At 43.0% G+C, this 25,038-nt stretch overlaps 1 protein-coding gene across 5 annotated transcripts in view; it reads left to right on the top strand.

The window, feature by feature from the left end:
- TDP1 (tyrosyl-DNA phosphodiesterase 1) overlaps positions 1-16,300 on the top strand; it is a 117,176-nt gene extending 100,876 nt beyond the window's left edge. For all 5 annotated transcript variants that reach the window (XM_006122341.3, XM_075926727.2, XM_075926728.2 and 2 more), the window contains one exon: positions 15,759-16,300. In XM_006122341.3, the coding sequence (XP_006122403.3) occupies positions 15,759-15,832 (74 nt within the window). In that variant the 3' untranslated portion in view covers positions 15,833-16,300. The remainder of the gene's footprint in view (positions 1-15,758) is intronic.
- The last annotated feature ends 8,738 nt before the right edge of the window (positions 16,301-25,038 follow it).

The raw sequence follows: 25,038 nt of genomic DNA, 5'->3' as shown, positions 1-25,038 counted from the left end.
TTTACATTTCAAACGTACTACCAAAGAATGGTGATGGACTTCACCAGCACTGGGGAGAGAAAGGGAGAGAGGTAACCTAATTTTGGTTGACCTTGAGTTTTAGGAAGCTTGTGTACTCTATACTGCTTTATACTTTATCTGAAAATTGGCTTGGTTCATTTGTGGCTGGAACTGGATGGATGGAACTGCTCTTGAATGGCTTTGTTCTCTTTCTGGGAGAATGCAAAGGATGGCTGTAGGCAATTGTTCCTTTGCCTTAAGAGTACCATCTCTTGCAGGGCATCACCATGGTATGTAGCGTAACCTTTCTTGTTCCCTGTATCTGTGAAATGACCAGGAAGGTTGCTGAGGAAAAGGTTGATGGGCTGGCTGTACCTAGCTCTATATCTCCATCACATTTGACTAGCTAGATTAGTGGAATGAATTGCCCACTGCCTCAATAAACTTCAGGCTTGGGTAGGAACTAGCTGACTTTGACTTACTCCAGACAGGACTGCAATAATGTTAGTGAATCAGGGAAGCAGCTGGAAGATTTGGTGATGCTTATATCTGTGTCCTTGATAGCAGAACAGCCAAAATTTGTAAACACAGTGTGCAATATTTGGCATTTCTTAAATCCTAGTCTGCTCTTAGATGATGAGATAGCAGCTGTACCAAGACCACATTTTTCCAATCTATCTGGAAAGACAGATGTCTTTTCTCTTTAGTGCTGCGACCTTCCCACAGTTACCCATACTTGTACAAGATATCCAGAAGCGTATGGTCCTGCCCTTCTGTTATTGAAGCCTCTATTCCACCCATTGCAATGTGGTCATCTTTACAAACCTTCTCCAGATACTATGCCATTACTCATGCTTCTAAGGATGACACACTAGATTTGGTAAATCAATGCTGCAATCTAAATAACTCCAAAGTCCTGTCATTTGTAAAGGAACTGTTAGTGAGTCACCTACAGTTATATTCACAACATTACTTGGCGAAAAATCTTCCCACCTTCCCCACTACTTTGGACATTGTATATGCAGAGATGCAAAGGAGCGAAGATGGAGGCAGTGGCCATGGAGGCAGTGGCAGTGCCCTCAGCTTGATACGTGAGGTGATCAGTAGTGTACAAGCTGCTTAGTAGTATTGCTGGCAAGAGTCTCATCATAAAGGACATTGCGTGCACTTACATCTACAATGGAAGGTATATATGACAACATATGTCAAATAACAACAATTTCTCTTTTATTTCAAATCTGGAAATTTATTTTCATGGTGCCTTTATTCCAATAATGTCATCCTTGCTCTGTGAAGTGGCTGTCATTTGTTCTTAGCACCTAATTTACAGATGTGTATGACTAACGCTTATTTGCCAACTCTTTGGAGATATGTAGCTATTTTTAACAGTACCAAAGTTCCTTTGTGAGCAACAGATTGTTGACAAGTTTATCGCTAGTTTCCATACACTTGTGAAAAACATACTTATTATGGCGTTTACAAAAGAAATTCATATTGTAGCTATTCCTATTGCTTTGATAATGTGGACAGTTCACCTGTCATCATTTCATGTATAAGTCTCTCACATAACTACCTGTGAGGTTTTTTTTTTAACCAATAGGCCATTTAAACAACAAAGGGACATTTTACAGCTTATGAAGTTCTGCATGACACTTTGAGAGTCATCCACTCAATACTCAGATAATTAATGTAGACAAAAATACAATTATATTGCCCAGCTCAGTCTGGGAGATGTGCACATGAACTGTAAGCTGGTTTTTTTGTTGTTTTTCCAACGAGTCTTCTGGTGACCTTAATGCTTAATTTTCTTGGGATGCATTCAGAGGGATGTCAGATGTTTTATTTTTAAGATGTAACTTCAGTTGCAAACTCTTTTGTCACATCTCACCTTTACCCTTTCGTAATTCTGTAGGCAAAGTACAGTACCATTGACTACATTCATTGTGCGGTCAGCTCTGAACATATACGGTTAAACAAACTAGGGGTGGGACCATAAATCTCTTTTTCTGGAAAAAAAAATTATTCTTTATGTAACTAGATTTCTGTTTCTTCTCAGTGAAGAAGGATACTCTTTCACCAGTATTAACTAGCCTTACTTAAGGAGAAAGATTATCTTGTAGTAAGGTATAGGACTGGATTCAAGAGACATAGATCCTGATTTTCCTATCGCACATATTTTAATCCAGTGTATTGTCTGTCAGTTCAGTGGACTTATTTCTAATTTATGCTAATAAAATTAGGTATGTCTACACTACCACCCTAGTTCGAACTAGGGTGGTTAACGTAGGCAACCGAAGTTGCAAATGAAGCCAGAGATTTAAATATCCCGGGCTTCATTTGCATCTTGCCGGGCGCCGCCATTTTTAAAGCCCCGGTAGTTCGGACTCTGTGCCCGCGGCTACACGCGGCACGGAGTAGGTAGCTCGGATTAGGCTCTCTAATCCGAACTACCGTTACTCCTCGTGGAAGGTGGAACGAGGAGTAACGGTAGTTCGGATTAGAGAGCCTAATCCGAGCTACCTACTCCGTGCCGCGTGTAGCCGCGGGCACAGAGTCCGAACTACCGGGGCTTTAAAAATGGCGGCGCCCGGCAAGATGCAAATGAAGCCCGGGATATTTAAATCCCTGGCTTAATTTGCAACTTCGGTTGAGTGGATAATCAGGAGCCTGGGTGGGATTCTTTGTTCTGCCACAAACTGCTTCTTTTATTGTGGGCTGGTCACTTAATTTCTCTGAGACTCATTATAAAATGTGTGATAATTCTCACCTACAGAATCTCAGAAGGACAGTGTGTGCCCTAATGCATGTTTGTAAATGTCTTTGCGTTATTTGGGTGGAAGGCCTGGTGCAAGCACAAAGTCTCATTTGTCTATATAATTTTGGATCTATCAAGATTTAACTGCTGCATATTTGCACACAATTTGTGAAGAAACAGTTTAATGACAGTTCTTTACAGGAAAGCTAAGAAAATTCACAGAAGTTTAAATATAGCTTTATATTTTACTATTTTACCAATATAGAATTAGGTTATACATTGCCACGGGTTTGTTAATCACACTCCTTGTTAATGAGCATGACTGTTCACTTCCTTCATGAACCAGGGTGTAAGGATAAAAAGCTGTATTTCAGTGTCTGTCTACACTTTGGATCCTTTAGAGACTTAGCTGCAAAATACACTCTTCTAACGGATGATATAACAGAAGGCATTCTTTCAGTTTACAAGCAAACCTGTCACAAGCAACATTCTACGGGTCTAGTTTATATAAAACTGTTTATATACAAAACTAAACCTTGGGTATTATACATGTGTGTATCTATCCTACATATTTACATGATTACCCCCATAAGTAATTGATTGTAATTTTATAAGACCGGCCATATTGAGTCATACCAGAGATCAGTCTAGGTATGATTGGATAACTGTTTCCAGAGAATAGTTATTAATGGTTTACAGTCATGCTGAAAGAGCATAACAAGTGGGGTTATGCAGGCATCCGTTTTGGGACTGGTCCTGTTCAATATCTTCTTCAACGATTTAGATAATGGCATAGAGATACGCTATGAAGTTTGCAGATGATACCAAGTTATAAGGGGTTGCAAGTGCTTTGGAAGATGAGATATAAAAATTCAAAATGATCTGGAGAAATGGCTGAAAGTAAATGGGATGAAATTCAATAAGGATATATGCAAAGTACTCCACTTAGGAAGGTCCAATGAGTTTCACACATACAAAATATGAAATGACTGTCTAGGAAGAAGTACTGCAGAAAGGGATCTAAGGGTCATAGTGCACTACAAGCTAAATGTGAGTCAACAGCGTGACACTGTTGCAAAAAAAGTAAACATCATTCTGGGATGCATTAACAGGAATGTTGTAAGCAAGACACGAGAAATAATTCTTCTGTTCTACTTAGCACTGACTAGACTTCAACTGGAGTACTTTGTCCAGTTTTGGGCATCACATTTCAGGAAAGATGTGGACAAATTGCAGAAGGTCCAGAGAAGAGCAACAAAAATAATTTAAAGGTCTAGAAAACAGGACCTCTGAGGGCAGATTAAACAATCCAAATCCTTTCAGTCTTGAAAAGAGAAGACCGACCAGAGGCATAACTACTTTCAAGTATCTAAAAGGTTGTTACAAAGAGGGAGAAAAAATATTCTCCTTAATATCTAATGATAGGATGAGAAGCAATGGGCTTAAATTGCAGCATGGGAGAGTTAGGTTGGACATTAGGAAAATCTTCATTTTTCATTTTCTTTCTTTCCTCCTTCCATATTCCTTGCTTTTTTAATGTCCCTGCCTTCCTCTTTCCTATAGTTGTACCTGTACTAGTGCAGATAGCAATTCGACAGTAGCACCCTCAGAAGAAGTGTGAAATACACAGTCCTGGTCAGTTTTGTCCTTCGCTAGTGATTGGGTGGGCTGGTGTAGGAGCGTGAAAAGTATTATTTTGCATTATTTGTGGCAATGGCCCTCACTAAATGGAGAGGAAACTGTTGAAGATAACATCTGTGTTGGTGCTGGACATGTGCATCCCCCAAGACCCTGCACCAGGAGAGTGAAACTGACTGGGAAAGCATTTTCTATAAAAACAGCTCTACAAGTGCAGGTATTTGCCAACAGCAGAATTTTGTACCATATTAATTTATTTACCTAGCTAAAAACAGATTAACATTTTCTACAAGTAAAAACAAAATATAGGGATAATTTAAACCATTTAAAATTGGAGTGTCTCCTGTCACACTCACCAAAGAGAAAACTTTGCAAAACATTAAAAACTAAAAGATCCACCACAACCAGCATCTTCCCCGCTCCCCCAAAATGTATTTCTGTAAAACTGAATACCATTTTATAGAATTTCTGCTATAAGTCATAACTGTCCTATTGAATGCTTAATTGAGGTTAATGACTAGCTGGGTGGTGATATCAATGATTCTACTGACTGCCTCATTTATGCTTAAATATAAGGTAGATGGAACATTGTAAAGTACATTGCACAATCAAGTTGACTACTGCTCTGTGAATTAATGTTACGTGTTTGAAGAATAGTTTGAATAGTTGCTCATATAATGACAATGAAGCGAGTCTGATGCTTTGAAGAAAAGAAATTCTCTATGCTTCCAATAATTAGAGTAATTTTCAGAATAAATGGAAAAATATTTCATTCACAGCACAGTCACAGAGGCTGATATGCTTAATTCCTTTCAATTAAAAAATTCTTTAGGGGAAACATTTTTAAATTAATCATCAAGGAAAAGAGTCAAGTTTATTTCTACTGTCAATTATATTGAAACAGTATCTTAAACTTCTTAATAGCACTTTTCTTCTAGAAGGATCACAAAGTGCTTTATCTTCTTCCTACTATATATTTTAAGAAATTTGTGTGTGTCTGTTTGTGAGGCCGTTTGTTCAAAAATTCCTCCTAAATGGTCAGAGCTAGAACCACCAAATTTGGTATGCAGCTTCTTATCATAACTTAAAGCAACGTAAGGGTTTCATTGTGCCAGGACAATGGGAGGTGCCTGGAATTCAGTTGTTTCTCATAAAATGGAAAAGAAGGGGTCTGGCAGAAAGGACATTTATACTAAAGAATGACCATGGTGGGAGGGGGGGGGGGGGCAAGAGACCGAGATGGGAACTGGGACAGCTTATGACCCCATTGGGTATGCGGGGAGCAGGGGTGGAGAAAGAGATATCTACCTACTATATATTTCAGAGTTTCTGTGTGCCTAAGCCTTTTAGGTTACATGGAAGCCTCCACTTGCATGGTTCAGCGCAAGAGGCTGTGCCTCAGGCCCTGCAGACATGGCTGGTTTCAGTTTGTCCCCAGGAATGGAATGCTGTTGTTTCTCATTTGGCGGCAAGATCCCACAACAGTGCTGGAAGGGGGTCTGCTTTGTGGCTCTGGCTGCACGGACAACCCTCATTCCAACACTTTGGACTTGGAGGTGGGGAGCCCACCTGGGCAGTCTTTTTATACAAGTTCATGGGTCCAGCCATGACTGCTCCTTGCATATGAATGTCCAGGAACTCAGAGTGGTTCACCTAGCCTATCAACCCTTCCTGCCTCATACAGGACAAGGTAATATGGTTCCTTCTGGCCAACATGGCTGCTGTGTTTTTATATTGGCAAGCAGGGCAGAGCCTGTTTGACAGCTCTCTGTCAAGAAGCCCTCAAGTTCTGGGATCTCTGTCTGAAGTGCAACATGCATCTTGTTGCTGCTCACCTTCCAGAGGCCAAGAACACTTTGGCAGATTGCCTCAGTGGGACCTTTTTATCTGGCCACGAGTGGAGGTGAGGTGGTTAGTTTCATCTTCCAGAAGTGGGGAACTTCCTAGATGGATCTATTCACCTCCAGACATAATGTGAAATGCCATGTCTCTTGATCAGTGAGGGGTTTGGACAAGGGATCCCTGTCAGATGCTTATCTGCTCCTATGAGGGCTCTTACGTATGCCTTCCCTCTGGTGCCATTGCTCCCCAGGATCCTTATGAAAGTCAAGCAAGACAGAGTGCAGGTGATCCTCACAGCCCCAGCCTGGCCATGCTAGCGCTTATAGAGCATGTTGCTTGACTTTTCGGTGGCAATTCAGTTCCTGATACCTTTCCAGCCAGCCTTGCTATTCTGGAAGAGAACTGGCATGACTACATATACCAAAGGAATACAATGAAAAAAGCGAACACATTATTAAACTGACAAATCAGATTGAGTACAGAAGGTGGGGTGAGAAAGAGGGAGGGAAAAGCAGAAGGACACTGTTGGAACATGATGGCATAAATTATATTTCTGGATGAACAGGAATATGTTTTCTTGATCATATAACTGACATGGTTGGATCCAGTGATGGTGTCACCAGAGTAAATATGTGGACAAAGTTGGCAATGGGGTTTGTTACACAGGAAAGTTTCAGGGTTGATATTAATGTGGTATGTCCTGTGGTTGTTGGTAAGAGTCTTCCTGAGATTAGGTGGTTATCTATAGGAGACTATGGGTCTGTCCCCCCAGAGCCTCTCGGAGTGTAGTATCCTGTTCCAGTATAGGTTGTAGGTAATTGATAATGCGTTGGAGAGGTTTAAGTTGGGGGCTACAGGTGTTCTAGTGGTCTTCTATTGTTGGTTTTCTTGAGCCTATCTTGGAAGTAAATGGTTCCTGGGTATTCGTCTGGCTCTTTCAATTTGTTTTTTATTTCCTCCAGTAGGTAGAGATCTTGAAGTTTCTGGTTTCAGCAAAACCTGCCACATGCTTCATGTTATATTAAGTTAAACAAGGTTATTGCAGTGTGTTGTGTAGATTGTTTCAAGCCACATAATGTAGCTCCATATCCAGACTTCAGATTTGCCCAAAGTTCCAGTGCATTTAGATTTAAGATATTATTTGGGTGGGTGGTGAGAGAGACAGACAGACAGACAAGGTCTGAATTTTTTCCAAACCTCCAATCCCTTCTTCCCAACAATAGTTGCAGGGAATTTGGTTCAGGTCTATTCTGGAGTTGCTCTTGTGACAAATACGAAGGTACCAGTATTTTACCACAATGTGCTTCAACATTTCTACTGAATAGTAGGGACTTATAGGAAGCAGCATGCGGAAAGAAATACGGTTGTGTGGAACAGATATTTTATTTTTAATAACACTGAAGTTCTGCAGCATGAGAGCTAGAACTAGGCATTTTAGCACTGGGATGAACAAGTACATTTACTCCTCTCACTGTTTTTTTTAAGATGATATGTGTTAAGATATTACAGGGTAATGAGAATACATTTATATTTGCATATATTACATAGACAGTAAAAGTTACTGTATTATTCTTTTAGGAACCACATTACTTTTTACATAATCCTTTACCATCTCTGCAGTATCCTCCCATATAAGCTTCAGGTAAACTCATTGATAGGTATAAAAAAAATCTCCCCTGAAAATAACACAAATATGGATATTGCAATTATTTAATGCACGTGTGGGCAATAATTTTTGAAGGGAGGCCATTCCAAGCTTTTGGAAAGGGGTTGAGGACCCCACTCTTCCAAGGTATTAATGGAGGGGATGTGGGGTCTGGGATGGAGGTTGTGTGAAGACGGGAGCTTCTAATAAGAGCTTGGGGTGCAGGAGGGAGACTGGAGTCTGGGAGGGAATTTGGGTGAAAGAGCTGGTTGTTACCTAGGGCAGGAGACGAGTGCAGGGCTTTGGAATGTGACCTAGGGAAAAAGGGGATTGTGATCTGGGGCTAGAGATGGGATGCCAGAGCTGGGAGGGGATATGGGTGCAAGAGGGGGACAGAGGGTTTGGGTATGTTGCGTGGGGGGGCAGAAGATTGGGGTGGGGAAGGACTGGGGTGTAAGAGGCAGGATGTGACCAGGAGACTTATCAGCTAGCAGCCAAACCAGCCTGCCCGCCTACAGACCTTAAAACATTTTCCAGCCAGTGTGCCTGCCTGCTTTCCTGGCCATGTGCTTCAGTGAATAACTGAGCTGAGGAGAGGGGGCGTGGTTCTTCTTGGCTGCCTGTTGTTCAAACAAGCAGCTCCCATTGTCTGCTTGCTGGCCAGAAACTGGCCAATGGGATTATGCTAGGGGCAGGGGCAGCTTCTGAACTTTCCCCCCTCCCCCCTCCAGTTTTGAAACAGAAACGAAGCCCAGCAGCTGCATTTCTGCACGGGACTATGGGGAAAGCTGGGGAGCCTGCCTGGAGCTCCCTGCTGCCTCTGCAGGCCGGATCCAGTGGCTGGGCTGTATTTTTGCCCAGGCATGATTTAATGGCATGGAATATATTCAACGTAAAATTTCATTTATGTTTGTAATTGAAGGGATACTGGTGGTTTTCCATCACGCCTCTATGAAACTGTGACTAGAATAAACTGTATCTCTTAATGACACAGCCGAGAATGAATGGGGCTTGAGAGTAAACAAAGAATGAATGTACCATGGAGGTGGATTATCTAGCAATAGAATTACCAACATAGCACCTGATTTGATATAATAAGAAAGCCACTCTTTCTCTGGCTTTTATATGAGGGAAACAGCCTTTTATGGTGGTGGGGGATCATGGAAGACTTGTTTTTATACCTTTTGCGTTGAGATTTTTTTTAAGAAGAGTATTAATTTTTGTTTGCTTCCTGCTACAATATTAAGGTTTGATCTTTAAAGTTTGATTAAGGTTTACAATATTAAGACCTGATCATTTCTCTTGCTGAATCCTGCCACGCAAATTGTGAGTATGCCCCTTTAAAGGTGAAGAATTATAGCAGCATGACTTGTTTGTGTATGACCAGGGAAGGAAGTATCATTCCATTTGGGAAGCTATGTTGTGACGGTGGATAAGAGGGATGACTCATCCTGGCAGGGGGCTTGGCTAGGTAACTCTTACAGTGCCTTCTAACTCTGTGTGGTCCTATTTGATTTCTGGCCAGGTGAGGCCACTCGCACCTGTGTGTAGACAGAAGAAGGCATATGGCTGTGGTGATTGAGAAATTAGGTTATGCTGTGCTTCAGTGTGAGACTATGTCAATGCCATGGTTACAGGGGCTAGATTGGCAGATCACCAACATGATAGTCCTGGTCTCATAGAGAAGGGTGTCAGAAATTGGCTTTGTCACAGCCCAGAATGCTACTAGCACAGATCAGAGTGGACATGCTTTTTCACCAGGGCATATCTCACTAGCAGCCCAGTACAGTTTGAGTGATGTCCCCATGGGTACTCCACTGTCGGAGACTGGTTGCCCAGAGCCGCAGATCAGAGCCTTGCAAAACAGTTTCACACTTTGGGCCATGCATGTGCAAGAAGCGTCTCGAGATGCTCCCACAAGAGTGTGCTAGTCGCACGGCTCAATCCCTCCCTTTCAGTTCCTCTTTAACCGCCCACATTAGCAGATGGAACTCCAGTATCTCCCTGTCAGCCTGTTACCTCTCTTACTGTTCCACATGTTATTAGTTTCCTTTGTTCATTTACCAAAAATAAATTTAAAAATTTCCCCTCGGGTTTTGAATGCCGCTTTCCACTCAGTGCCTCTGCGAACCAGGCTTTTCCCAGCTCTTCCCCATCTCAAAAAAAAAAAAAAAAAAAAAAACCAAGAGAAAGACAAGAAGAAAGGAAAGGAAATACTGAGAGAGCACCTTAAACAACCAAATATGTCAGGCTCCTCAGGCTTTAAAATATGTGAGGAGTGCCGGGAACCCATGCCTGTATCGGACAGTCATTCATTATGCGTACAGTTTTGGGGGGAAAACCCACACACCACAAAAATGTGACCATTATTCCTCCCTCACAGCGAGAGCCAGTAAAGATAGAGAGCTCTACCTCAGGATGATCCTATTGATAAAGCTTTACAGCTGGCTGAGGCACAGAAAACCCCCCGACCATGGAAAGACGTGCCTCAAAAAAGACTTCCCCACTCCCCAGGAAAACTTCAAAAAAGAGAGCCTCATCATCAGACGCTTTCTCTTCCCCAGGAACTAGCAGAGGAGAGACACGGGGACCCCTGCTACCAGAGCAGCTGGGAGAGCTTCAGGTTTAGAACCTTGTCCGGTGTGTGCTTCCTGGGTGCTGGCAGAAGCCTGAGAGCACTCCATACATGCAGCACCACATGAGAAACCGGCATCAGAAAAAGCCATGGAGCTGCAAGAAAAAGCAGCTTACTCAGTTAAAGCGGCACCAGATCCAACAGCGTTGTGGAGGCCCTTTTTGTGACGGGATGAGCAAATATGGAGAAACCATCCACAAAGGTGTGAGAAGCTGTTATTGTGGAAAGGTGGACCCTTAGAGAAGATAGTGAAAGCCCTGCATCTTAAGATCTAGCATGTAGTCAAGAATGGTGTTCAGTGGGAAGGTCCAAGGGTCTATTTCGGCTCTCTGACACCACTGGTAGAACCATGTCCATTTCTGCAGGTAAGTTTTTCGTGTAGACAGTCTCCTGATATGGAGAACATTCTTCACCTACTGTGAACATCGGTCTTCTACTTCTGAGAACCAGAGAGAAGCCATGCCTGGAGATGAAGTGTATGTAGTTGTGGGTGCAGCATCTTCCCGTTCTGAGAGAGAAGGTCTGCTCGCCATGGTAATGGGTAGAGAGGTTGAACCACTAGTCTGTACAGGTATGGGTATCAAGTGTGGCGCGACCAGGATGGAGCTATCAGGATGACAAGAGCCCCTTCTATGTGGATTTTGTGTAGGACTCTCGAGGTCTCGTCCAGTCCTAGTGTCCTGTGATTCTACACTTGCGCTGACTGTGCTCACGGACCTGAAGCTGAGCTGGACAGCACCCAAAATGCTCCATTCAGATGTTCAAAACAGAGCAGGAATCAGTACTTATGCCCTCCTTCTGCAGGTCTATCACCTGCAAGGCCTTCAGCTAGTGGCTCTCCTCACATGTTAAAATCTCCGCAGTTGTCTCACCAGGTCCTTTAGCCGATGATGATCATCAGATTACAGTATTCTCCTCACAGCATACATTGCTGATGAGGTCATGCTCATACCATTATGGAGCTTGCCCACATCAAAGCCCTTGGCAACCATACTGGGCTTACCCACCCGCACCTTATCCACTACAGTAACATTGGTACCTATTTAGACACTGGGAACACTGGGGACCCATTTAGACACTGGTCCTCAGCTCACTCTACACCAGCAAAAAGAAGCTTGTCCCTGCCCTGATTCCTGCCTCCTACAGAAGACTCAGAGGAGAAGGAGGAGGGTCAAGTTCCTGACAGACATGGACACTCATGCTCTCGATGTGCTTCAATCAAATAACTCTCCATCACAAACACATGATGCGGTCATACCATCTGACACTTGCCCGACAGACGATTTTAAGCAATTCAAAGAGTTATTTAAAAGAGTGGCAGCAAGCCAACAATTCTCCCTCCGAGAAGTGCAAGAGAAACAGCACCGCTTACTTAAAAATCTATACCCTACATTAAATGGGACGATTTCCTTACCTATAGATGAGGCAATTATGAAAACGTCGGATGAAGTATGTAAAACACCTGCATCTATTCAACCTACCAGCAAAAGGGCAGACAGAAAATACTTTGTTCCTCCAAAAGACATGGAATTTCTGTTTCCCCCCACCTCCAAGCAAATTCCTTGGTGGTAGAATCAGCCCAGCAGAGATCTCAATTGCCACAGTATAGGTCTGGTAACCAAGACAAAGATCATAAGAAGTTAGATTTCTTCAGCAGAAAAATATGCTCTTCTTCCACACTCTAGTTGAGAATTTCTAATTACTCTGCCCTTTTGGCAAACCACGATTTTGATAAATATTCCAAATAGGGAGATCTCATGCAACACCTCGCTGAATCAAAAAGACCTGTCCTCAAAGCAATAGTCCACAAGGGTCATACAATCACCCGCACTGCTCTACAGTGTTGGATGTCGCTGATACTGCAGTTAGAGCGACAGCTACAGCAGCGTCCTGGCTACAGGCCTCTGGTGTTGCCCATGAACTTCAGTCCAAAGTGGAAGACTTACCATTTGATAAATTGAAGTAGTCTGTCGTAGCTGCGAACAAAGTTCTGCACGATAGTAAAAATTCAAGAACTACGCTTTGTACTTTGGGCATGTACACTCCACCCTACAGGCAAAAACACCCCCTATAACTGCAACAGATATGGGCAATATAATCAATTACCACAGAGACCCTATAAAGATACCAGACAAAGCCAGAAGGCACAGATAAAGCGCTCCAACTAGGGTCGCCCCTCTAGTGACCAAGCCACAGAACAGCAGATTTGAGGGTGTGGTCAAGGATCTGCAAGACCTCCCTTATGATCTAATGCTGAGACAACATGGACATCTTTTTACCCCCTGTTTGCAAGATGCATGTAGTGGAAATTTCCAGAAGTAGGCCTCATCCTCCTTGATTGGATCCACCTCATCATCTCCAGCCTGATTCTGGCCTGCATATTTATACCTGTCTCTGGAAATTTCCACTACATGCATCTGATGAAGTGGATCTTTGCCCACGAAAGCTTATGCTCCTACACTTCAGTTAGTCTATAAGGTGCCACAGGACTCCTCGCCGCTTATGCCTATGAAAAGACTCCTTCTTTGGTTGCTTTTGGCAATAAGCAGGAGTGCTCCAAGCACTTTACTGGTCCTCCAAGATCTCCCTGTACAGCAGGCGTAGACAATAATTTTTGACGAGGGGGCCACTACAAGATTTTGGAAAGTGGTGAAGTGCTGCACTCTCCCATGGTATTCATGGAGGGAGATGAGGGATCTGGGATGGAGGTTGGGTGTAGACGGGAGCTTGGAGTAATGGATTGGGGTGCAGGAGAGAGACAGGAGTCTGAGAGGGAGTTTGCGTGAAAGAAGCAGTTGTGACTAGGGCGGGGCCTGGAGTGCAGGGATTTAGGATGTGACCTAGGGAAAAAGGGGATTGTGATCTCGAGCTGAGATTGATGTGCCAGATCTGGGAGGGGGTAAGGGTGTAAGAGGGGGACAGAGGGCTTGGGTTTGTTGAGTGTGGGGGGGGGGCAGAGGATTGGGGCAGGGAGGGGTTGGGGTGCCAGAGGCAAGCTATGACCAGGAGACTTACCAGCCAGCAGCCAAACCAGCCTGCCCACCTGAAGAGCTATGGGTTGAAGAGCTTAAAACATTTCCCAGCCAGCCTGCCTGCAAGCTTGCCTGACCATGTACTTCAGTGAATAACTGAGCCAAGGAGAAGGAGCATGGTGGTTCTTGGCTGCCTGTTATTCAAACAAGCAGCTCCCATTGGCTGGTTGCTAGGCAGAAACCTGCTAATGGGATTGTGCTTGGAGTGAGGGCAGCTCCTGAAGCTTCCCCCTCCCCTCCAGTTTTGAAACAGAAACGGAGCCCAGCAGCCGCATTTCTGCATGGGGCTGTGGAGCAAGCAGGGGAACCTGGTTGGGGCTCGCTGCTGCTTCTGCGGTCCGGATGCAGCCTGTGGGCCGTATTTTGCCCGGGCCTGTTATAATACAGTGTCTCAATTGTTGTAAAATACACAAAATAACTACCTCCCCTTTTGTTGACCTACTCATATTTTGTTAATATTCTGTTTTTAAGAGAATCCCAGGTGAATCCCACAGAATTAACATTACATAGTAGTTACTAAAAAAAAAAAAATCTATTAATAGAATCCATTACTATTAAAGGAATCTTCTTACCTTATTATCTATTTACATTTTCCACATCCAACAGAGTCATATATTACTGCACTACTTTAGATACAGTCGCATAGAAAAGTGTCTTTGTTATTTTGGTAACTGAACATTAAATGCCTTGCTGTTTTACAGCTTTCATTAGCAGATCTCAAAGTGCTTTACAAAGGCAGTCAGCATATTAGCCCCATCATACAAATAGGGGAAATTGAGGCATAGAGTGATAAAGTGACTTGCCTACCTGCTCTGTGCCACTCTTGTGATTAGTTCATAATACAGAATCTGTATGAGGTGACTGTTCACTGCTTTTCCCCTCTGATGCATGTAGTATTTATACATGCATACAGTTAGTTATCACTTTCCACGTTGTGTGCCTTAAGAACATTAAAAAAATTAATCATCTTAATCCCTCTGTATCATAGGTAAGAATTACAAGTTCTGTTTTACACAGTGGAAACTGAGACAGCCTGTGCTATAGAATAGTTTCTTATTTGCAACGCTCACAACTAAGAAAATTGACCCTCAAATTGTTTCCGCCTCATTCCATTAGAAGAGAGCTAGGAGAAATAGATTCAGTAAGTTTGGCTGCTTAAGCCAGCACTTACCCTGAGACATATACTGCTCATAAAATACCCACGGAAGTCCATTGCTTCGGTACAGTTGTTCTGTTGGACCTTCTTTCTCCACTTTTTGTGGTACACTTGTCAGTGGCAGCATAGCTGCTTCTGGTACCTCCCCGTTTGCGCCCCCGCCCGGCCTGGCAGCCCCAAAAGATTGGGGACCATTGCTATAGGAGAATTCAGTGTTTCTTGAAGAAGTATTAACTCCAATCACAGTTCTGATAGAAAATCTGGGGGAGTATGTCACAGATTGAGGAAATGTCCTGACTTTTGTGCCCACATTCCATCTTAAACTTTTATGGAACCCTTGTTGTTTTGAGAGCCTATTGAGGAATTTTGGAGAATTGGCACATGAAGATATTGAAGAGCCAGCACTCCCACTCTATCCTTTCTGTCCAATTCACTTTCCTCCCTCCTGCAAGGGCAGGCTTTGGAAAGTTTGGCTTCTCTATTTTCGGAAATGGAGAGAGGAAGCACAGGGCTTTGTGATTTACTGATGGACATGCACGTTTGAATGTTAACAGAGCTGAGACATGAGCTCAGCCATTCATGTTATGCAGGGCTGCTCTCAGATCACTTAACAGTATCTTCTTTTCCAAATATAATCATAGCTGACCCAGTGAAAAACACTGATATTTCCATGCTATAATCTTCTTATGTTGCAATACCTGATTTCTACTGAATGAACTAAAGCAAACTTTTTGAAATAGCAAAATGTTTATAAACCCTGTATGAAAAGTACTTTCTATCATAGTTAATGGATAATTGTCAGGTTATAATATCCATATTTAAAAGAACAGCCCATGTGGGGGAAAATAGCCTTTTAAAATGTATCTTTGTATCTCACTGCTAGTAGTAGCTTAGTAAATGCTATCACTACGTTGAATTTCCATTTGGGATGAACCACAATAAAGTCCATGGGAATTCGCCATTGACTTCACTGTGGTCAAGGTATATAAGTCTGTCATAAGCATTTTTTTTTTTGTATGTATTGATTTTTCTTCTTTTTTTTTTTTTTTTTGCAGATCGCCCATGGATTTGGAATATTCCTTATACCAAAGCACCTGATACACATGGAAACATGTGGGTTCCATCATAAAAGCTTCAAACCTACTGTGGGATATCAGGATTTGACACTGAACCTATTACCATAGCTGTGAAACTAATTGTTTCTGATTTTAAGATGTGGCATTTCACTGAGTAACTAACGTCTTACGTCATATGTCAATAACATTGAAGTATTATTTGGGGGAGGAGAGGAAGGATGAATCCTGGGAGAATATGTAGCCATATAGATCTTTATGGACTTCCTAAACATTTAAAACTGTAATTTTAAAATACCATTTTATATATTCCTAGTGTAGTAGCCATTGCATTTTGGAACATATTAAAATGACAATATAAGCTATGATCAGAGGTTTCTACTGTTCTTAGCCAGAATATATTCAAATGTGTTCGTATTCTTTTTGGACTGTTTTGGGGCCCCTCTTGATCATAGTAAGAGATGTGTATGTATATTTGAACTTAGAAAATGAATAAAAGGAAATTTTGTTACATTTTTCATCAACATGTTACCAGCCCTTTGCTTTCACCTCTTTGATAATTATTGTCCTCTCTTGTGAGAGCTTAACAGAGTTGGATTCATTTCCTCCCCATTTCTTCTCCGAAGTCCAAATCCTATATAAAAGCAAGTAGCTGGATTTGAGTGCTATGAGGCCACATGCAACACAGCTGTTCTCCAGTCTGAAGCCCAACAGTACAGTGCAGTTCTTCCTGAATAAGCTCCATCAGATGCCAACCAAATCTTTCAGGATAGCTGTTTCAGTGCTGCCATTTAGACATTGAGGTCCCTTTTGGAGGAGAAAGTTGCAGAGTGAACAGGGGAATTAAAGCTACTTTTAATAGCAATAATGTAATGTTCCCTTTTCTGCAGATCCAAAAGAGAAGTTTCTATATAAGCCCTCCCCCCCATGTTCAAGCCCTGTTTTAATACATAAAATTATGCAGGAAAAACATCCACTTAATGAAAACAAACAAAAATTAAACAGAAAATCAATCAAGTACCAAGTGGACAACCCTATAAACTGTTATTCCTGTCCTTCTTGCCCTTCCTATTGTCTTGTTTCTTTTTCATTATTCTCAATGTCATTCTGAGATGTGTTACTAATAGTGTTGTAAGAAAGACACAAGAAGTAATTCTTCCTCTCTACACTGCATTAAAGGTCTAGAACGTGATCCATCAGAGAAGTTTGAAAGAACTGGGTTTGTTTAATCTGGGGAGGAGGAGACGGGCAGGTGACATAACAGTTTTCAGTTACATAAAAGGTTGTCGCAAGGTTGGGGGAAAAATATTATTCTCCTTAACCTCGGATGATAGGACAAGAAGCAATGGGCTTAAATTGTAACAAGGGTGGTTTAGATTATGTCTATACCATAAAGACTGTCTGTTGCTGATAACTGCTGCCAGCAATGGGTTTGACCTAGAATTTAACCACTTAAACCACATTTAATGTTCCTAATAAACATTTTCTATGTATCCTGAGAGTTCTGCAACTCATCTACCCCTGAGCAAAGGGCAATGTATTTTGTTGCGCTGCCCCTAGAACAATGTAAAAGACACATCATGATTCAGAGTTTCACAGTCTGCCTTCCAGATGCCCCCTTGCACTGAGGAGCAAGTACCATGCGTCATGTCCATAAATAGCACAGAGTAATTCTTCCCCCCACCCTCTTGCCCTGATACACAGGCATAGCTACAACAGACAAAAATATGGCATTTGAAGTTGAAGTTGAAACATTCCTATTGAATTTGTAATTTCTTATTTCTACTGCAGTCAGTTGGGAAAGAAATAAAAAATAGCACAGTCTGTCTCTAAGTTAATTTTATCTGCATGCAGTGACTTGACACTTCCACTATTGGGCTTTCAGAACTACAGAGATGACTTCAGAAGGGTCGTTATGTAGTAATGGCTTATGACATCCGAAAAGGAAATGCAAAGTGACAGATGGTGTATATTGCAGTAATAACTATGCCATATGATTGTTTTCCATCTTCTGTTCTTAACTAAATACTGTCACTGAGTTAATTACATTCGCTATATACCAAAAGGTAGAACTGGTTAACATGGAAACAAACTGTAATTTGTATAAGTAGTTGAACTATTGATTTATAGATAAAGAAGTTATTAAAATGGACTTTGATCAGTATCCAGCTTCTATTTTAATTGTGAAAAGTTAAAAGTACAAAACCAAGTGAGTTTCTGACTTTAAATATGGCCTTATATGTAATGTGTAGCTATAGCCAGTAAACTACTATTTTTTTAAAAAGCCACTTGTATATTCCAAGTCACATCTGCTTAGTTTGACTAGATTGTTCTAGTTTAACATAAAATATTGTTTTACTCCAATTAGCTCTGCAGAGCCAGCATATCTTTTAGTGAATTAATTGGAGTCTAGTCTGATTCATGAATCAACAGCATTGTAGCCTAAATTGCACATGCTTAACCTTTACTTCTTATGCTAGAAAGAATCCAGTTTCACTCACATTCCATGTTGAAACAAAAAAGCAGTCATGTAGCAGACTAACACAGCTACCTTTCTGTGACTATTCCATGTTGAGTTTGTAGAGATGGAAATCAGGAAAACAGTTTTGTAAATGGAGCAGATTTTCTTTTCAAATCATTGAGACAAGAACAAGGAATCTTGCAAAAAACAAAACAAAATAGCCAACCTCCAAAACAAAATCCCCAAATGGTTACTTACGTGTTCTTTGAGATGTGTGCAGATGCATATTCCACTTAAATGTATTCGTGCCAGGCGCACAATAGTCAGACTTTTTCCCCACATCAGTAACTCTTGGGATAGCGCATACGCTATCCTGAATATTCCTGTGATTCCTGTGATGGATGGTGTAAAATACCATCTATCACAAAGGTAAGATTGCCTAGGTGACAAGAGATTGACTATGGTTAGGTTGTTGTAGTGCCTGAGGAGTTTACATTTGATATATTTGGTTGGTAAAATATAAATATAGTTCTTCCAGCCAATCTGGGATTGGTACACTGGTTCTTCATAGTGTGCCCTGAGATTGGTATCCATGCTCATCAGTCATAGCTTGACACCACCATCCGTGCTTGTAGGTTTGATGCTCTCCTGGCCAGTGTAGTGGCACTACAGCAAGTGCTTTCTTGATTTAGGAGAGGCCATGAACAAGTGGTCATAGGTTCAACCACTGGGCCCATCAGGGATCCCAGTACAGTACTGAGGTCCCAAGAGGGCACTGAGTCCATGATTACTGGAAAGAGATGAGTTGTGGCTTTAAGAACTCTAGTAATCATGGGATTGAAGAATACTGATTGACCCTAGACTGGTGCGTGGCTGGTCAAGATCATTGCAAGATGAATTTTTAAGTAACTCAAATGATTTCAGATGTAGTAGATATGCAAGGATATCTGGGATCTCAAAGGTTGTATTCCACTATGAGTGGACTAAATGGAAAACCATTTCCATTTGACCAGGTAAGTAGGTCTCAATGACTGCTTTCTACTGTTGAGGAGAATCTCCTGACCTGCTAAAGTACACACTCTTCTTCAGCTAGCAACTCCGAACCTGAAACATGAGGCTGCACTGATTCAGATACAGTATTTAACTGTTCTGTTGTGACAGCAAATCTGAGAAAAGAGACAGGAGGTGAAAAGGATGAACTGAAAGCTAGAGGAAGTAAAAAAAAAAAAAAAAAACTCAAACAGCATTGCCTTAGCCAGTTCAGGGTAATTTGCCATGGTCTCGTTTCAGTTTCTGAATGACTTGCCAGAACTAGAAGGATTGCAAGATGAAGGAAGCATGCAAACATTCGATCTGGTCTTCAGTCCAACGTGAAATTGGCAGTTATTGAACCTAGACTGATTTGCCCAAGAACAAAATGGGTGACATTTCTTAGTTATCTTTTACTGCAAACAGGTTAATTGAAGGAATGACCCATGACTGAAAGATGGGCCTTAATACTCTGCTCTTGAGGAACTATTTGTGGTTAAGGGAGAATCTCCTCCTGAAGAAATCAGCCAATTCTGGGCTCCAATTAAGTGTGCAGCTACAGCTTTGATGTCCTCTGTGAGGCAAAACTCGTGAAAGCCGAGTGCCTCTTAATAGACCTGACTGGAACAAGGGGCCACCCTGTTTAGATTGTATATTACGGTGGTGTTTTCAGTGAGAGTCTGTACTAACAGTCCCAGAATATGGAAGAAAGCCCCCTAAAGCTGCAAATTGCTCAGAACTTAAGAGGATGTTGATGTAGAGATTCCCCTTGTGTTCTGATCAGACCCCTGGGGATTGAGTGCCATCTGTGTGAGAGCTCCATAATATTTGAGAAACATCAGTCATAAGTATCAGAGATGGACAAGGCTGAGCAAAGGGGACCCCTTGCATGCACTTTGCATGGCCCATCCATTAAGAGCATGAAGGCCTAATATGGGTCTCAGTCTCTCTAGAATTTGGTGATCAATAGTGAAAATAAAAACCCTAGCCTACAAACTGCGGAGTAACTTCCTTGGTTGCTCCCATGGGCTACGTCTAGACTGCAAGCCTCTTTCGAAAAAGAGCGTCTAGACTGCAAGCAGTACTTTCGAAAAAGCAAACTGCTTTTTCGAAAGAGAGCACCCAGGCAGTCTGGATGCTCTCTTTCGAAAAAGCCCTGTTTGCATCAAGAACGCCTTTTTTCGAAAGAGCACTTTTGAAAAAAGGCGTTCTTCCTCGTGAAATGAGGAGTACCGCCATCGAAAGAAAAGCCGCGTTCTTTCGATTTAATTTCGAAAACGCAGCTGTAGTCTAGACGCAGGTGATGTTTTTTTGAAAAAAGGCTACTTTTTTCGAAAAAACCCTGCAGTCTAGACACAGCCATAGTGAAAAGAGACCAAACTTCCTGAAGGAGCACAGGCTTATGAGACTGGTCTCTAAAAAGGGATGATGACATGAAATGGAATTGGACTCAGTAGCCCAGTCTTATGGTATTTATCACCTCCCAAGTACTGAGGAAAAGAGAGAGTCTGTCCTCAAACAGGACACACTTGAAATCCCCAAATTTCAGTTTTATATTCCTGGCTTCCATTTTGAATAAGTAAGAGTCACTCTACCACTATATGGGAGGCTGCAGGTCACATAGCACTAAATATAGAACTGCCGGGAAAACCGAAATAGTTTAAGGAAAAGGTAATAAGCAATAGTGACTCTGCAGATTGCCATAATGCGGTAAATAATAGTTACACGTCTAAAAATACCACTGGCAGTTAACAAAAGAAGGTAAACAAGTAGGATAAGGATGTGTCTAAATATAGGATTGAAACACTAAAGGTCATTGTTTCAGGTATAGCTGACAGGTTAAATAGACAGTTCAGAAGAGGGAGAGGAACAAATATTCCGAGAGAGTACAAAGGAGAGAATGCAGTGTAGTCACCAGAATAAATGCCAGACAAAGTTATAGTTATAACTATAGTCATAGTTAAGTTGTGTATAGGTGGGGGGATTAGTAAAGATTAATGTGTTTTGCTGTATTGATTGTAAGAGGAATTTATGTATGTAACACCAAAAAAAAATCTAAGAACTGCTGTCAGCAATCGTTGGAAGACTGACCATCGGAAACTAGACACATCTTTTATCATCGCTTGAAACCATAAGGCAGTGCTCTTTAATTTGTAAGGGATTTGTGTATGAGATTATTGTTGTATGTGGGATTGTAGCTTGCAACAATAAAAGGATACCTTGTCTGGAAACACTGCTCGTGTCAGTCATTAATTGGAAAGCTGAATACATGTTCTCCAGGTATTTCCTTAGCTGCCCTGGATTCCCATACCTTAGGAGAAAAGATTTGTATGGTTTAAAAGATGGGCTGTTTGAAGAGAACAGTTGATAAACCTGAGATGACAAATGTGAGTTAGATCTGTATTGTTTTTATCAATGCTGTGCACAGCTCTAAGTATTGTGTGGTTGACAATTGGCACTTGGCACTATGGAATGTAAGGGTTGAATTCTGGCCACAACTCTCAGTCTCAGAGAACCTGGCACTGACTTTCATCAGTTTCCTGGTGCTCAAATAGATTGACAAATTGTATTAAGCGAATGTTTGAAAGCAAGTTTGAATTACAAGTTTAACAGTTATGGAGTGAATAGAGAATGTGGGGACAAGTTTCGGTTGGGGGAGGGTGGGTACATAACGAGCAAGGTCAGTAACGTGCTGCCCAAGCCCAGTGCACTTATTCCATGCCCTTTTGCTGCATTACATCATGTACCCGGTGGGAGTGACCCACGCATAAAGGAGACCCACATTGCTGTGAATATATGTTATGCCCCATATGTGGGTTGACAAATACGTATACAGGCAGTCCCCGGGTTACGTACAAGATAGGGACTGTAGGTTTGTTCTTAAGTTGAATTTGTATGTAAGTCGGAACTGGTACATATTGTAGGGGAAACTCTAGCCAAACATTTTTTTTAGTTTTGGATAGCATAGGGAAAGGTTAACTCCCCTCTAATGTTTGTTTTGCTGTCTGTTCCCCTGTTCAGAAGATTTCACATCTATTTCTGTCCCTGTGACAAACTCAGGACTAAAGGAGTAACTCATCAAATACCAAACAGCTCTGCACCATGCTTTGAGCTAATAGCTTTATTTCCACACACCACCCAGGGTTCTAGGAGGAGGGTCCTTTTTTTGCTAACACAATGAGGCCAGCACTTTGTTTGTTTTGGTGGAGTCTTTGTTTGCCCAGGGAGCCCAGCATGTATAGGGGGAGGAGGGGCGGAGAGGCTGCTTTTGTCTGCTGTTCGGCAGCCTGTTGCTCAGGGGAGGGGGCAGCCTGTTGCTGGCAGGAGGGGAGGGGGGAGGCGTGCAGGATACGAGGCCGCGGGGGGGGGGGGGCAGCGGGCGTGGGGAGGCACTTTTCCTCTGCCCGGCAGCTCTGCGGGATCCCTGTCCCTGTGGCCAGCTGCTGCAGGCAGAGGCCAGTTGGAGCCGGCCGAAGAGGAGGAGGAGGTGGATTCTAGGACCCAGGTGAGCGAGTCCCGGGGACGCTGCTGCGCTCCGGGAGCCCGGCATGTATAGAGGGGAGGAGGGGCAGAGAGGCTGCTTTTGTCTGTTCGGCAGCCTGTTGCTCAGGGGAGGGGGCAGCGGGCGTGGGGAGGCACTTTTCCTCTGCCCGGCAGCTCTGCGGGACCCCAGTTGGAGCCGGCCTGAGGAGGAGGAGGATCCTAGGACCCAGGTGAGCGAGCCCCGGGGACGCTGCTGCGCTCCGGGAGCCGGGGAGGAGGGGCAGAGAGGCTGCTTTTGTCTGTTCGGCAGCCTGTTGCTCAGGGGGGGGGGGGGGCAGCCTGTTGCTGGCAGGTGGGCGGGGGGGGGCAGCGGGCGTGGGGAGGCACTTTTCCTCTGCCCGGCAGCTCTGCGGGACCCCAGTCGGAGCCGGCCCGAGGAGGAGGAGGATCCTAGGACCCAGGTGAGCGAGCCCCGGGAATGCTGCTGCGCATGTGCGGGAGTTGCCTCACCCCGTTCGTATCTAGGGATCCGACGTAAGTCGGATCCACGTAAGTCAGGGACTGCCTGTACAGATTCTGGTGGATGATGGATTGGGGTGGGGGGAGTTACAGCAGATGAATTTTGAGATACAAACAGAACATAAGGGCTATGTCTAGACTGGCATGATTTTCCGCAAATGCTTTTAATGGAAAAGTTTTTCCGTTAAAAGCATTTGCGGAAAACAGCGTCTAGATTGGCACGGATGCTTTTCCGCAAAAGCACTTTTTGTGGAAAAGTGTCTATGCTAATATAGACGCAGTTTTGTGCAAGAAAGCCCCAATCGCCATTTTTGCAATTGGGGCTTTTTTGCGCAAAACAATACTGCATTGTCTACACTGGTCCTCTTGCGCAAAAGCATTTGCACAAGAGGGCTTTTGCCCAAACGGGAGCAGCATAGTATTTCCGCAAGAACACTGACAATCTTACATGAGATCATCAGTGTTCTTGCGGAAATTCAAGCAGCCAGTGTAGACAGCTGGCAAGTTTTTCCACAAAAGCAGCTGCTTTTGCGGAAAAACTTGCCAGTCTAGACGCAGCCAAGGAGTGTATCCTGCATTGCTCCAGATTCAGGTGAGTGGTTGTTTTTAGTAACAAAGTCTATATTTAGTTGAGGGTGCCTTCCCTTGAGAGTAGGCAAACCGTTGGTAATACTACAGTCTATATCAGGGCTACTCAACTTTGGAAGCCCTGGGGGCCACAATGCTACTCACCGCACATGCCAAAAGCTGCAACTTAAGTGTGGTTGCATATGCATGCAAATATATATGCAAATAGCTTCTTTCACATTGATGGGCATGAATACAAAGCACTTCCCACAATGCCCCGGCGCTCCTGACCCCTCCTTCCTAAAGGCAAAAAAAGCCGACATCTGTTCCAGCCAGCCTGTCTGCTTGCTTCCTTCAATGCTCATGCTGCTTGGGAGATGCCTGGCTGCTGTGAAGTGTGTTCCCAGTGGAGGCCACATTCAAAGGATCCCATCAGAGAGATGTGTGTTAAGCCCTGCATAAACCCAAACCACACGACTGGCTGCAAACAAACAGGCTGCATGTTGAGTAGCCCTGGTCTATATTATTAGGGTAAGTGCACACCCCACAGTGTGGCCTAGACCTATGTCCCCAGTTACTTTGGGGGTAGTAAATATATTATTACTTGAGGGATGAAATCTGTGCTTTCCCCCACTCTGATCCTCATGATTTCTTTGGTGCCCTCCGTCATGGGGCTCATGACCACTAGGGGAGTGAAGTGGGTGGTGCCCCGGCCACGTCCCACTTCGATGGGTGGTTTAAGGAGTCCCAGAGACTTTTGGTGGGGATAGGTCAGTGCTTTCCCAAGTCTTCTGTGACCCTTGGTGTCCTCTTCTGCATCCTTGTTCTCTTTTCTTCTTGAGCCACACCTATTGGGGGGAACGTAGCCAGCGGTGGCAGGTTTGTATAATTTTTGGTGGTGCCCAGAATGGGTCTAGTCCCGCCCCTCTCACCTGCCCACCCACCCTGTAAGCCGATACATATTTTATTAAATAATGTAAAAGTGGAAAGTCCGAAGCAGCACTCGACCACTTCAATATATTATACTGAATATTCAATATATATTGAAATATATATTTCACACTTTTTTTTATATTTGCAACCTTTTTTCCTGGGTTATCCACACAAACACCATAGTAGCATAAGCATGGAACAAACCCATTGTGGATTCCATTGTGCATCAAATATACTATATTATATTTTGTTCTACCTGTTGTGATGAAA

The sequence above is a fragment of the Pelodiscus sinensis genome, chromosome 5 (assembly GCF_052426305.1).
Source record: "Pelodiscus sinensis isolate ZL-2025 chromosome 5, ASM5242630v1, whole genome shotgun sequence".
Taxonomy (NCBI): Eukaryota; Metazoa; Chordata; order Testudines; family Trionychidae; genus Pelodiscus; species Pelodiscus sinensis.
The sequence above is the reverse complement of the archived record's forward strand: the minus strand, read 5'-3'. Positions and strand labels throughout refer to the sequence as shown.